The sequence below is a fragment of the Myxine glutinosa genome, chromosome 6 (assembly GCF_964187855.1).
Source record: "Myxine glutinosa chromosome 6, kmMyxGlut1.1, whole genome shotgun sequence".
In the NCBI taxonomy this organism is placed as follows: domain Eukaryota; kingdom Metazoa; phylum Chordata; class Myxini; order Myxiniformes; family Myxinidae; genus Myxine; species Myxine glutinosa.
Genome location: NC_136266.1, coordinates 100,863,208 through 100,875,522, shown reverse-complemented (window position 1 = coordinate 100,875,522; position 12,315 = coordinate 100,863,208). Strand labels below are relative to the sequence as shown.

At 44.5% G+C, this 12,315-nt stretch overlaps 1 protein-coding gene across 1 annotated transcript in view; it reads right to left on the bottom strand.

The window, feature by feature from the left end:
* The window catches only part of LOC137430116 (55 kDa erythrocyte membrane protein), a 138,924-nt gene that overhangs the window by 51,599 nt on the left and 75,010 nt on the right, over nucleotides 1-12,315 (bottom strand). The window contains exon 6 of the mRNA XM_068120683.2: nucleotides 12,042-12,122. Coding sequence (XP_067976784.2) covers nucleotides 12,042-12,122 — 81 coding nt within the window. The remainder of the gene's footprint in view (nucleotides 1-12,041; nucleotides 12,123-12,315) is intronic.

The following is a 12,315-nucleotide window of genomic DNA, read 5'->3' as shown; positions in this document are numbered from 1 at the left end:
AACATTCCCAAATTTTTCAAAAAATTGGAAAAAAAATTGTGTGAAGGTTAACAGGTGTTAACTGATAGTCACCATGGTGTTTGACGCAGAAAAGTTTGCGGCGTCTCCTAATGAGGCACAGTTCCTAGCGTTAAAAAGATCGGAACTCTTGATATTGGCCAAACATTGTAACTTGGAGGTCCGAGCTCATATGAAGAAAGCAGAGATGCAGACATTGGTGGTAGAATCTCTGGTGGGACAGGGAACATGGACAGAGGTAGCCTTGGATTGGTTACCTGAGGAAAAAGAAAATGTGGAGCTCCGGAAAATGGAGATGCAACTGCAGAGCCAGGAAAGGTTAAAAGAGTTGGAATGGAAAGCCGAGGAGAGAAGAGCAGAGGAAAGGAGAGCTGAAAGAGAACTCGAGGAAAGAAGAGTAGAACAGGAACGAGAACTCGGGGAGAGAAGAACAGAGGAAAGGAGAACTGAAAGGGAACTCGAAGAAAGAAGAGCAAAGGAAAGAGCAGAGGAAAGGAGAGCCGAAAGGGAGTTAAAGGAACGTGACATGGAGTATCAGAAGGAAGTTAAACTCAAGGTGCTGGAATTAATGGGAGAACGGAGAGAAGTCGTATCCATGCCGGCTAGTTCGACAACTAGTCAGAACACCTGGGATGTTGGTAGGCATGTGAGGCTGGTTCCACCCTTCAATGAAAAGGAGGTAGCCAAGTTTTTTTTACACTTTGAGAAAGTGGCTCAAATGCTAAAATGGCCTGTGGGGTCCTGGACTATGTTAGTGCAAAGTGTTCTGGTGGGTAAAGCTCAAGATATCTATTCGGCTTTACCGATTGACCAATGTGCAGATTATGAGATAGTGAAGAAAACCATTCTCAAAGCCTATGAATTGGTCCCTGAAGGTTACCGGCAAAAATTCAGGAATGCCAGGAAGAGGGAGAGTGAGACCCATGTGGAGTTTGCCAGAATGAAGGAAACCATGTTTGATCGGTGGTGTGATTCGAAAGGGGTTGGGAAAGACTTCAAACTGTTGCGACAATTGATCTTGGTGAAGGAATTCAAACAGTGTGTCCACGCGGACATTAAAGTACATCTGGAGGAAAAGAAGGTACCAGAGTTGTATGAGGCAGCAACCGTGGCAGATGACTATGCCTTGACACACAGGATGGGGTTCCACAAACCTAACTTCCCGCCTAGACTTAGTCAGGGGAGTTATGGTACATCCGGTGCGGAGAACGAATATTCATGGGGCGGCCTAGAGATGACTATGAGGACAAATCTGATACCGCGACTTTTATGGATCAGAAGACTACAGTTCCAAGACAGACTTATCTTCCGGGGGGCTCGAGGCAGACCACGAGTTTTTCCTCCGGGCCTACTTGCGCTTTTTGCAAGAAACCTTCACATTTGATGTCCCAATGTTATGCCCTGAAAAGGAAAAATCAGGAGCGGAGTCAGACTAGTACAACTCCGAATGCATTGGCAAATGCGAGAAATCGTCCTTGGAGGACAGTGCCTTGTGAAGGTTCCCATGCAAAAGTTACGGCATCACAGAACGACCTTGTTCAAGAGGGTTACAAACCTTTTATTTCAGAGGGGTTTGTGTCACTGGATGGAGACTTAACGAACCAGAGACCAGTTAGGGTATTGAGGGACACAGGAGCACATCAATCTTTGATGCTTGAGGGCATTTTGCCATTGTTAGAGAAGACGGCAACTGGTGTTAGTGTTCTTTTACAGGGGGTTGGTGGATATGTTAAAGCTCCACTTCATGTCATCCATTTGAAGTCTGATTTGGTGTCAGGACCGGTCACCGTAGGTTTACAAGCCACTCCTCCTGTAGAGGGAATCTCTTTTGTTATCGGGAATGATTTGGCCGGTGGTCAAGTTTCTGGTAATCCGATGTTTGTTGAAAAGCCTAGTATGGAAAATAACACTGCACAGTTAGAGCAGAGGATTCCGGGTATCTTTCCATCCTGTGCCGCGACTCGTGCTATGGGTAGGAAGCGCTCTGAAGGGAAGAGGAAGGTACTGACGTCACGCTTTGCACAGACACGTCTTGTCAAGTATCCTGAAACTAAGTGTCAACACACACAAGTCATGGATGGAGGCAATGTTGGCAAGCTCTTTGTAGGTGGACTGAACTTCAACACAAGGGAAGATGTTCTGGACTCTGTCTTCGGCAAATATGGACCACTCTTGGAAGTGTTGCTGATAAAAGACAGGGAGACGCAAAAGTCGAAAGGGTTTGGCTTTGTCATGTTTGAAAACACAAAGGACGCCAAAGATGCAGAACAGGTTTGAATGGCAAGAATTTGGATGGTCGGACCATAACAGTAGAGAAGGCAGGCCATGAGCGTCGAGGGGGCTACAGAGGAGGAAAACGTGGAGGTAGTTTCAGGGGTGGCTATGGCTCCCGGGGTGGGAGTAGTAGTTTTGGTGGCGGCAGCAGTGGAGATTACTATGGAGGCTCCCAGAGTTACGGCAGCTCCCGAAGGGATGATTTATCAGGGTAGTGGCCGAGAAGGAGACCGCTATTCACGTGACTACAGCGACAAGCGCTCCAACCGTGATTATTATGAAAGTTCGGAAGAGTTTGAAGCACTGAATGCTGCGGAGTAGCTGAGTCAAGATTTCTACATGGATTAACCTGTGAACTCAACATTCCTAAATGCGTCCATGCAGTGAATACTTCCAGGCCTCACCACCCAACCACCATGAAACCTGGCTCTCAGCTCGGCCTCCTTCAAAAAGTGCTGTAGATTTGCTTTGCTTTGGATTTTGATCACAACCCTTAACCTTCATTCAAAAAATGAAAAATAAAAACCAGAGGTTGATGAGATGGAGTTTGGCTTTGCAGGAGTTCAACTTGGAAATTGAGCATGTAAAGGGCAGGAACAATGTCGTTGCTGATGCTTTGTCCAGAGTGAACTAACTTTGGAAATTTCTGAAGGTGGTTTGGAAGTTTTGTTGCTTTATTTTGGGAAATATTAATTATTTTATCGTTGCTCATGGGAATTGATGATTTGGGTGTGAATTTTACTGTTTGTTAAAAGAGTTTTTGCCTGCAAAGAAAGTTTTCACTATGTTCAAACTTTCTTTCTTGAGGGGGGGAAGTGTTACGGATTCGTCACTTCCGTTGTTGTGGTTTTCATCCACTGTAAACATTTTTGATTCCATGTATTATTATTATTGTTGTTTGAGGGAAATAGCAATTATTATTGTCAAAAGGTAAAAAGGTAAATGTTTTAAATGAAACCGGAACCGGACGAAGAAGAAGAAGAGGAAGAGGAGAAAAAGAAGGCGGAGCGAGTGGAGTCGGAGAAGAAGCTTAGGTTTTACGGTCTGGAGCGAACATTAGCGAACGACAGTCACGAGTGAACGTTGGGTTTCCCGGGAAAGGGATTCCTGCGACAGAGTTGTCGCTGTGATAGATCAACCTGCATGTCAGGTTTTGCGGTCGATTCCGAAGAGAATCGTTTGACTGCCATTACGTCTCGAGTACGGGCCGTCGGCCATTTTGACTCGCGCGCTTTGAGCGTCGCGCAAGGTTTCTTTGCTTCGCTTCAGCCATTTTCACCGCACCAGACGTTGATCTGGTGTGGGTGTGTGTAACGTGGCTTTTGATTGGAAAATCTGCGTGTCGCCGACTGTGAGCCGTGGAACGTCCATACCCAAGGGTGTGATTTGCCAGTCGCCTGGAGGGCACCTTTGGATTTCCCAGTCGCCTTGAGGGCGCCCTTACGCAGCTTTGGCCGCGTGACTGTGACTATCATCCGAATGGGATTCTGGTCTCGATTAGACATCGTTCTGACAATCGCTGGAGCGGATCGACTTTGGCTTGAAGCCGGGATCGACTTTGGCTTGAAGCCACAATCAACAACTTTGGGTTTGAAGCCGGGAAAGAGACATTGGGAATGTTCTTGGTTCACTCACTTGGAGCACAGTGAGTTATATGTTACGAAACTGATGGTACCATCATAGGATATATTGATTGTACTTTTGATTACTATTATTGTTGTACTGTTGTTCTTGTGTGATCTTAATACAATATTTGTTTGTTGGTAACAATTGGTGTGGCTTCACCATTGATCTTTGACATACAGAATAACACATTTTTCTGCCGTGACTCCTCTCGGGGCTCGGAGGTACACCGTGACCAGGGGGTCGGGGAGGAGCGCGTAACAGAATGTTGTGCACCATCAAAAGTTTTTTGTAGTCCCTCCATGCTGTGGACAATTTTGTTACCCTCGCCAGAGGAGAGAGTATTGCATTTGAGTCCGTTTGTTTGTTTGTCTGTTTGTCTGCACAGAATAAATATGATTTTCTCTGCAACCGTTGGTCCGATTGACAGAAAATGTTCACCATAGGTGCAACTCCACCGGTAAAAATTTTTAATGATAATTATGACGTCATAGGTCACGTGGTTCGGCCGCCATTTTGGAAAAATCGAAAAACTTTGCACCTCTATATCTCGGAAAGTGCTGAATAGAAAAAATTGAGACATGGCTCATTGTAAAGAGCTCTCCATGGGGAATAAAATATGTTAATGATGATGTCATAGGTGCCTCCATTATGACGTCATAATTCGACAAGTACAAAACTTCATCCAATCAAGATGCAATTTCTTGAGCGCCATGTCGGCATAAACTGGTGTAGAAAAAAAAATAATGATGACATCATCGATCATGTGGTTCGGCCGCCATCTTGGAAAAACCGAAAAACTTTGCACCTCTATATCTCCGAAAGTGCTGAATAGAAAAAATTGAGACATGGCTCATTGTAAAGAACTCTCCATGGGGAATAAAATATGTTAATGATGATGTCATAGGTGACTCCATTATGACGTCATAATTCGACACGTCAAAACTTCATCCGATAAAGATGAAATTTGAGCATAATCTAGGAATAAATTAGTTTAGAAAAAAAATAATGATGACGTCATCACGTGGTTCGGCCGCCATATTTGTTTTAACACAAAAGCCTTGAAAACCACTGACAATACATCCTGGCGAGGATTTTCAATCTCCGATTGCTCTTTTTCTTGTTGTTCTTGTTTTCGTTTTAAAGTATGGCCTTGTTTAGTCATGCAAGCTTGCTTTTCGAAGCTGCTCCATGCGCTCACGCTCTCGAAGCTAAGTGATCTATCACAATCGTGTTTTTGTCGAGACTGTATCTATCTTTCGGTGTGTGTACCTATAGCGTATCTTTTGGAAAATTTTCGGTGCTAATTTTTCGTACATGTATACACAATCGTCGGTTAATGGTATCAAGTATTCTGCGGCCTAGTACTCGTAGGCTTAGACTACCGTACCGTCTCCGACCTTGTGGTTTCGTTTTTCTCTCAGCGATTCGTCGAATGCGCTGAAATTATTTTCGTTCTCTGTTTCGTACCAGTCGTTCACCCCGTACCTCCTTCTTTAATATCTGTACTCACAAAAAAAAAAAAAACCCCAAAAAAACATTTCCTTCCCAGGTCTTATTCGTTTATTTGTTGTTCTTTTTGTTCGTTCGTTCTTCGTTCGCGATCACGCGGTTAGAAATGTATAATCTCTCCCCTGAACAACTATTTTCTCTCATATATTATAACACCCTTTTCTTCTTTTCCTACAAAAGGATGCTTTCGTCTTGCTCACCAAATCTATTCATTCCAAAATATATATATAATACCATCTCTTACAGTTCCTCCTTTCTACATTCCCTAAACTATCCAGAACTCCACCCCTCCTCCAGTGTCCTCAAACGTATTTTTGACTCGAAGGTCTCAAACTCATTTTGCAAAAAATGTTCGTTTCCCATGAATCGTACACTTTTCAAAATCCAATCTCACCCCTCCCCTCCAAATCCTCCCCATCACCCATCCCTTTCAAATCTCCCCCCTTGCCCCTTCCCTCCCCTCCCTCCTAAACTCCCCCCACACCCCTCCCCTCCAAGACTCTCCCTCGCTCCTCCCCTCCTAGACTCCCCTCTCACCCCTCCTCCTCAAAGCATCCTCCCTGCTTCTTCCCCCTTCCAACTTTCACCTTCATCTCCCCAAACCTTCTGCCTCGCTCTTCCCCCTCCTCAAATAACACCTCACTGTGCCTCACCCAATCTCCATCAAACCTTTTGTCCGCCCCATTCTTCCCTTTCTCCAAGCTATTCTGAAATCTCTGAAATCTCTGACACACCTTCAACAGCTCTCCCTACCTCTTCCTCCTCTTCCACATCTTACCCTACCCCTCCCCCCCCCCTGTTCTGGACCCGATGCTCCCCCCTCCTCTTCATTAACGGTATGGACCTCAAACATCCGGGGCCTTCGCTCAAACTTGACTGACCTCTCCATACAGGTTGCTTCTGACAAACCAGATGTGATCTGCTTAACAGAAACTTTCCTCCTTCATGATGTCTCTGATGCCTTGGTATCTCTCCCAGGTTACTCCCTCCTCCGGTATGATAGACCTGAGCCTCGTCCTGGAGGTGGGGTTGCTATCTTTATAAAAAAACTCTCTTCCTCACTCGCCCTCCACTGCCCTCTCTCCACCTCACCCCCAGGAATACCTTTGGCTACGGCTTCCCCTTCGCTCCCACCTTTTGTTCATATGTGTGTTGTACCGTCCACCAAACAGCGATGACTCCATCTACATCTCACTGTCTGATTATATGGACCAACTTCTATCTACCCATCCCAACTCTCTCTTCCTCATATGTGGTGCTTTCAATTGTCACCATGCCAGTTGGCTGGGTGTGGGTACCTCTCTCACCAGCCATGGCTCTTCAGCAAAGGACTTCTGCGACTCACTGGGACTGACACAATCTGTCAATTTCCCGACCCGGATCTCAGTCAACGGAGCATCTTCTCTTCTGGATTTGGTTATGACAAACTTCCCTGAAAATGTCTGCTGCTCTTCTTCTGCTCCAATCGGTTCATCTGATCATGTGCTTGTCAAAGTGGACATCTCTCTGACCATTCTCAGAGAGCCTCCTCAGCGTCGACGAGTCTGGCATTTCACTCAGGCCAACTGGCACGGTCTTCAAGCAGCCATCAATCATCTGGACTGGTCTCCCATCTCTACCGCCTCTGACATCAACTCATCCTGGGAATTCTTTCAAAGTAAATTGCTCTCTCTCATGCACAGATTTATCCCATCTCGTCTTCAGTTGTCATACCCTTCCTCCCGTCCATGGTACACGGAATCTTATGGTGAGGCTGTTGCCCTGAAACAACTTGCTTTCGTCTCCTGGAAAGCAAATCCAACGGAAGGAAATCTCATTTCCTTTCACAAAGCCCGAAACAAGTGTGTGTCCACCTTCAGGAGAGCCAGGAAACAATATCTCACCATTCTCAAGACCGAACTCTCTTATCTGTCTCCCTCTTCCAAATCCTGGTGGCGTCTGGTCAAATCTGTTTCTGGTGTTTGTTCCCCCTCCATCCCCTCCCTCACCTCAAACGGCTTAACGGCTGACTCCGCACGTGAAAAAGCTGAATGCCTCAACTCTGTGTTTGCCTCTAAATCTTGTGTCCCAAACCCATCCCTCTCTGTACCCACCGTACCCAGTCGTACCCAGCTGCTCCTGGACTCTGTGTCCTTTCCTCCTGATAAGGTGGAAAAGTTTCTGTCAACCCTCGACTCTGATTCTGCAACTGGTCCTGACGGCATCAGCCCACGGGTCCTAAAATCATGTTCTTCTGCTCTTACACTCCCTCTTTCTGTTCTCTTCACCCTCTCTTTTGCTCAAGGTCATCTGCCATCTGCTTGGAAATCAGCCAACATCACCGGTTTGCACAAAAAAGGTGCAAAAACAGATCCCAGCAACTACAGACCAATCAGCCTTCTCCCAATTATCAGCAAAGTCATGGAATCCATCATTGCTTCAGATATTAAATCGTTCCTCTTCTCCAATGGCTTGATCTCTGATCATCAATTTGGTTTCAGACCTGGTCACTCTACTCTGGACATGCTGCTTCTGCTTTCTCAACAATGGATGGAGGTCCTCAACGCCAAACAGGAAATTAGAGCTGTCTCCCTTGACATTTCACGTGCCTTCGATACGGTCTGGCACCCTGCTCTGCTCACCAAACTCTCCTCCTTTGGTATCCATGGAAATCTCCACGCATGGCTGGCGGACTTCCTCTCTGGTCGTAGTCAACGTGTGGCCCTGAATGGGTTTCTCTCATCTCCTCTTCCTGTTCAGGCTGGAGTTCCCCAAGGTAGTGTTCTGGGCCCTGTGCTTTTTCTGGTCTTCATCAATGATCTCTCTGACTCTCTTGAAAATCCTCTCTATCTCTTTGCTGACGACTCTACTCTCTGTCGCTCCATTCCTCATCCCTCAGATCGGCAGTCTGCAGCCTCCTCACTCTCTGCAGACCTGGACAAAATCACAGACTGGTCAAACAAGTGGAACATGTCTTTCAATCCTGACAAATCTCACACTCTTACAATGTCTCTCCGAAACGACCGACTGGACAACCCTCCCATCTACTTTCTCAACAATCCTCTCCAAGAAGTTCTGTCGCTCAAGCTTTTGGGTCTCACTATCTGCCATGATCTTTCTTGGGAAAACCACATTTCCAAGCTCGCCTCCAAAGCCAGTCGCCGACTGGGCATCCTCCGTCGTGCGAAGTCCTTCCTTGGCACACCTGAGCTCCTCACCACATACAAGGCTTTCATCCGCAGCTCAATGGAATACTGTTCCCCCCTCTGGGCTGGTGCTCCTGCCTCACACCTTGCTCGGCTTCACGCTGTTGAGGCCAAAGCTTTCAGAATCATTGGAATCTCCTGCGATGTAGTCAACACCAAGGGCCTTTCACTCACTCACCGCAGGCAGGTTGGTGGTCTTTCTGTCTTCTACCGACTCCTCTCCGGCCTTGCTCCCCCAGCACTCTCTGTGCTCTGTCCCCCCAATATTCCTTCAGGTCGCACAAGATCTGCCTGCAACCCTCTTATGGTTAAACTGCCAAAGTCTAGGCTCTCTGCTCACCTTCACTCTTTCATTCCCCTTTTCTCCCGCCTCTGGAACAAACTCCCCCCCTACCTTCAATCCCACTCCTCCCTCCAGGTCTTTAAAACAGCTGTTCACCACCATCGCTTATCTTCCCCCATCGAAAACCTTGATCTTTTCTACCCCCGGTAATTCACCCCAGAGTCCTTGCAGTGTTCATATGTTTTATTCCTCTCCCACCTCCCCCCAAGTCCTCCCGATGTCCCTGCTCTCAAATGTTGTGTTTGTGTCCTTCCCCGTCTTCCCCCTCTCTTTTGTGTCCTTCCCCCTCTCTCCCCATCTTGTCTGCCGCTCCCCTTGTTTTTTGTGTTTTGTGTGTCGGTTTGTCTTTTTTTGTGATAAATGTTAGCTCTTTCACGAGCCTCGATCTTGTATACAAAAAAAAAAAAAAAAAAAAAAAATTTGTCCATTGTTCCGTAGCATCCTCTTTTACATCCCTTCGGTTATGCCTCTCGGCCTCCTTGTTGTGTTTGGTGGTGGTACATCATTTCAGTGACAATTCCTGTCAGATTTTGTATCTTGTTGTTGGGCAGGTTATTGGTCGGTATTTGCGAGGTAGTTGGGTTTCTTCAGATTTTGGGAAGAGGACGGTGTTACCTTCTGTGAGCTCGTCATCAATTACCTTTTTCTCTTGGAAAAGTTTCAATGAACGGTCAAATGTCGTGGTTGTGGAGTTGCTTTCGCCAGAAGTTTGGAATTCCATTTGGTCTTGGGATTTTAAATTTTGACATTTTTACAAGTTATTATTATTTTTTTCTTCATCAAATATCAAGGAGGGCATTTCCTTTATGTGCTGCTTTTGATTTTCCAAGTTTTGGATCCAATCCACCTTATTGTGTTATTTTGGGTCTTCATAAATTCCTTTCCAGAAATTTTGAAATTTATCTTTCTCGCGGGGATTTGATATGTTTTGCTTTGTTTCCGTAGTTCACGGTATAATATTTTCTGGTTATTTTAAAACATCTGGTTTTGTTTTCTCCCTTTGTTGACTTTGTCATAGTTCTTTTTAAAAGATCTTCCTTGCTATCATTTCTATTTTGAATTTATTTTCAGCACCCATTACCTATAGTTTTATATTTGTATATTTTTTGGATTATCTTCATTAGCTTTGGGCTTCGGTTTCCTCGTATGAATTGATGTATTTCTCCCATTTCCTTTCTCCCTCTCTCTGTGTCTCTTGTCTTCATTTCCATGGTGGTGCTTGGTCTCTGTCTGTAGGGCCTGGTTTGTTCTCACAGCATTGCTTTCCTGTTATATTTTCTTGAATGAGCAGTGCCGCTGCAACGCTCACTGTATTAATTTCCTTCAAGGGGGATGATTTTGGTACCATTCTCCTGAGTGCTCGTTTGATTCTCCATACTGATATTTTTGTCCATTTGTTATTTTCTATTCTATAGAGATGTAGTCATTCCCTGAGTGGTATTAATCGCAGCTCCTCTACTTTGTTCGCAAACTCTTCTTTCAATCTGTGCTGTTCATCAACTTCCTCATATTCCTCCTCTTCTCTGTTCAGTTCTCCCTTGTCTTCTTGCTCAATATCATCCTCACTCTTGCTCTAATCCTTTCTGTTGGTGGAGGTGTCATTTAGTTTGGGTTAGCAGGTTGGGCTTGTTCTCTCTCCAGGGGTCGATCTGCATCTTTTCTTTCTGTTATACTTGGTCTCCGCGTCTGGACATCTGGTGCTAATCTGTGGTCCAAGCTTCGGCTTTGTTGTGTGTGTGTTTTGGTTTTTGTGTGCCTGTGTTTTGGCATGTGTATTCTTGCTTAATAACATTGCCATTTTTTCTGTATTTTTCTGTCTTTCTTTTTCTGTATCTACAGAGAGGTGAGCACTTGCAACTAGTTTTTATAAGGCTCACTTGGCTGCATCTGGATGTATTTTGAGGCTAAAGCTGGAGCAGCCAAACCCCAAATCTTATCCAGGTTCCTCCTCCTGATGACTCCTAAAATGCTATATTTGGTCTTTTATTTGATTATTTGTAAATATAAAATGTCATGACGTTATTGTGTGTTTGAAGCAAAAGTGAACAAATACACAGTCTGCAGTGAATAAATCCTTGTTGTGTAAGAAATGTATGTCAAAACTCTGAGATGAGTCATAAAGAATTGTCAAAACAAATAAATAGGTAGGTAATAGGAATAATGTAAATAGGAATAACACCAATGTAAAGTCCCTTAATAGGTGGTTGAGCCACCACGTACAGCCAGTATGGCCTGTATGTGCCACGGCATCGAGTCCACCACCATATGGAATGTCTGCCTCTGATGCTCTGCCAAGTTCAATGTTGCCAGAGCAGCTTCTTGCCAGGGATTACACTGGGTGGTTTTCCTTTGCCTCTGCAGTGGTAGTCAGGCCAGGAAATTGGAATTTTGCAAAGAAGAAGGCAATAACTCAGGTACTCTTCATGAATGACATCATGGAATGTTTTACATCCACTGACTAATGAAACGCAACACCCAGCTTAACGTCCATCCAAGCGAGGGCACACTTTGAGATGCAGCCAATGCCATGCTAGCGAAATTTATTGTTGGGCTGAGAATCGAAATCAGACTACCGGTACACAGTTCCAAGGTACTCTATTTCTACAGACATCCTGTTGAACAAGAAAAACTTGTGTACCACATTCGAAGTTAAAATTAATATTCAATAAGATGAATGGTTCATGAGAATGTGTACCATTCATCATCGAGACATTATACTGAATTGTCCATGTCACCATACCAGTGGTAAAGGGAAACCAAACGTATGCCACCCATTACTGTTGCCACTTTATCTTGTCATTTGTTTGTTGGTTTTTTTTTTTTTTCTTCATGTATCTCGACTACAGACGTTGACTTTGTAAATTAAAAAAAAAAAAAATGTTTTTTCCCATTTACTTTTCTAATTTATTTTTATCCTTTACCCTTCAGATAAAAATACGGACTTCATCAGGGCACATATAAAATAACATGTAACATGCTCAAAGTAAAGTATAACATAATAAAACTACAATAAGGGCTGAGAAGTCTGAGTGATAGGACACAGTAATGTCATTGTTAGAAAGCATAGTAAAAAGTGCAGTACTTGCATCGCACAGGAAGGGAAAATTCTTTTGGGTAACATCGAAGAAGCTCGTGGGTCACATGGCTGCGTCCAACGCCAGGGGTTCCTGAAATGAATTCATGTACATAACTGTGAATTACCGATTATCTTGATTAAAATTAACAAAGCCATGAACTACACAAACATGCATGCAAAGTTATGAAAGGTACTCTACACAACATACTAGCAGCGATATATATATCAAGTTACCAAGTAATACACATCATCTACTACAACTACAACGACTACTACATTTGTAA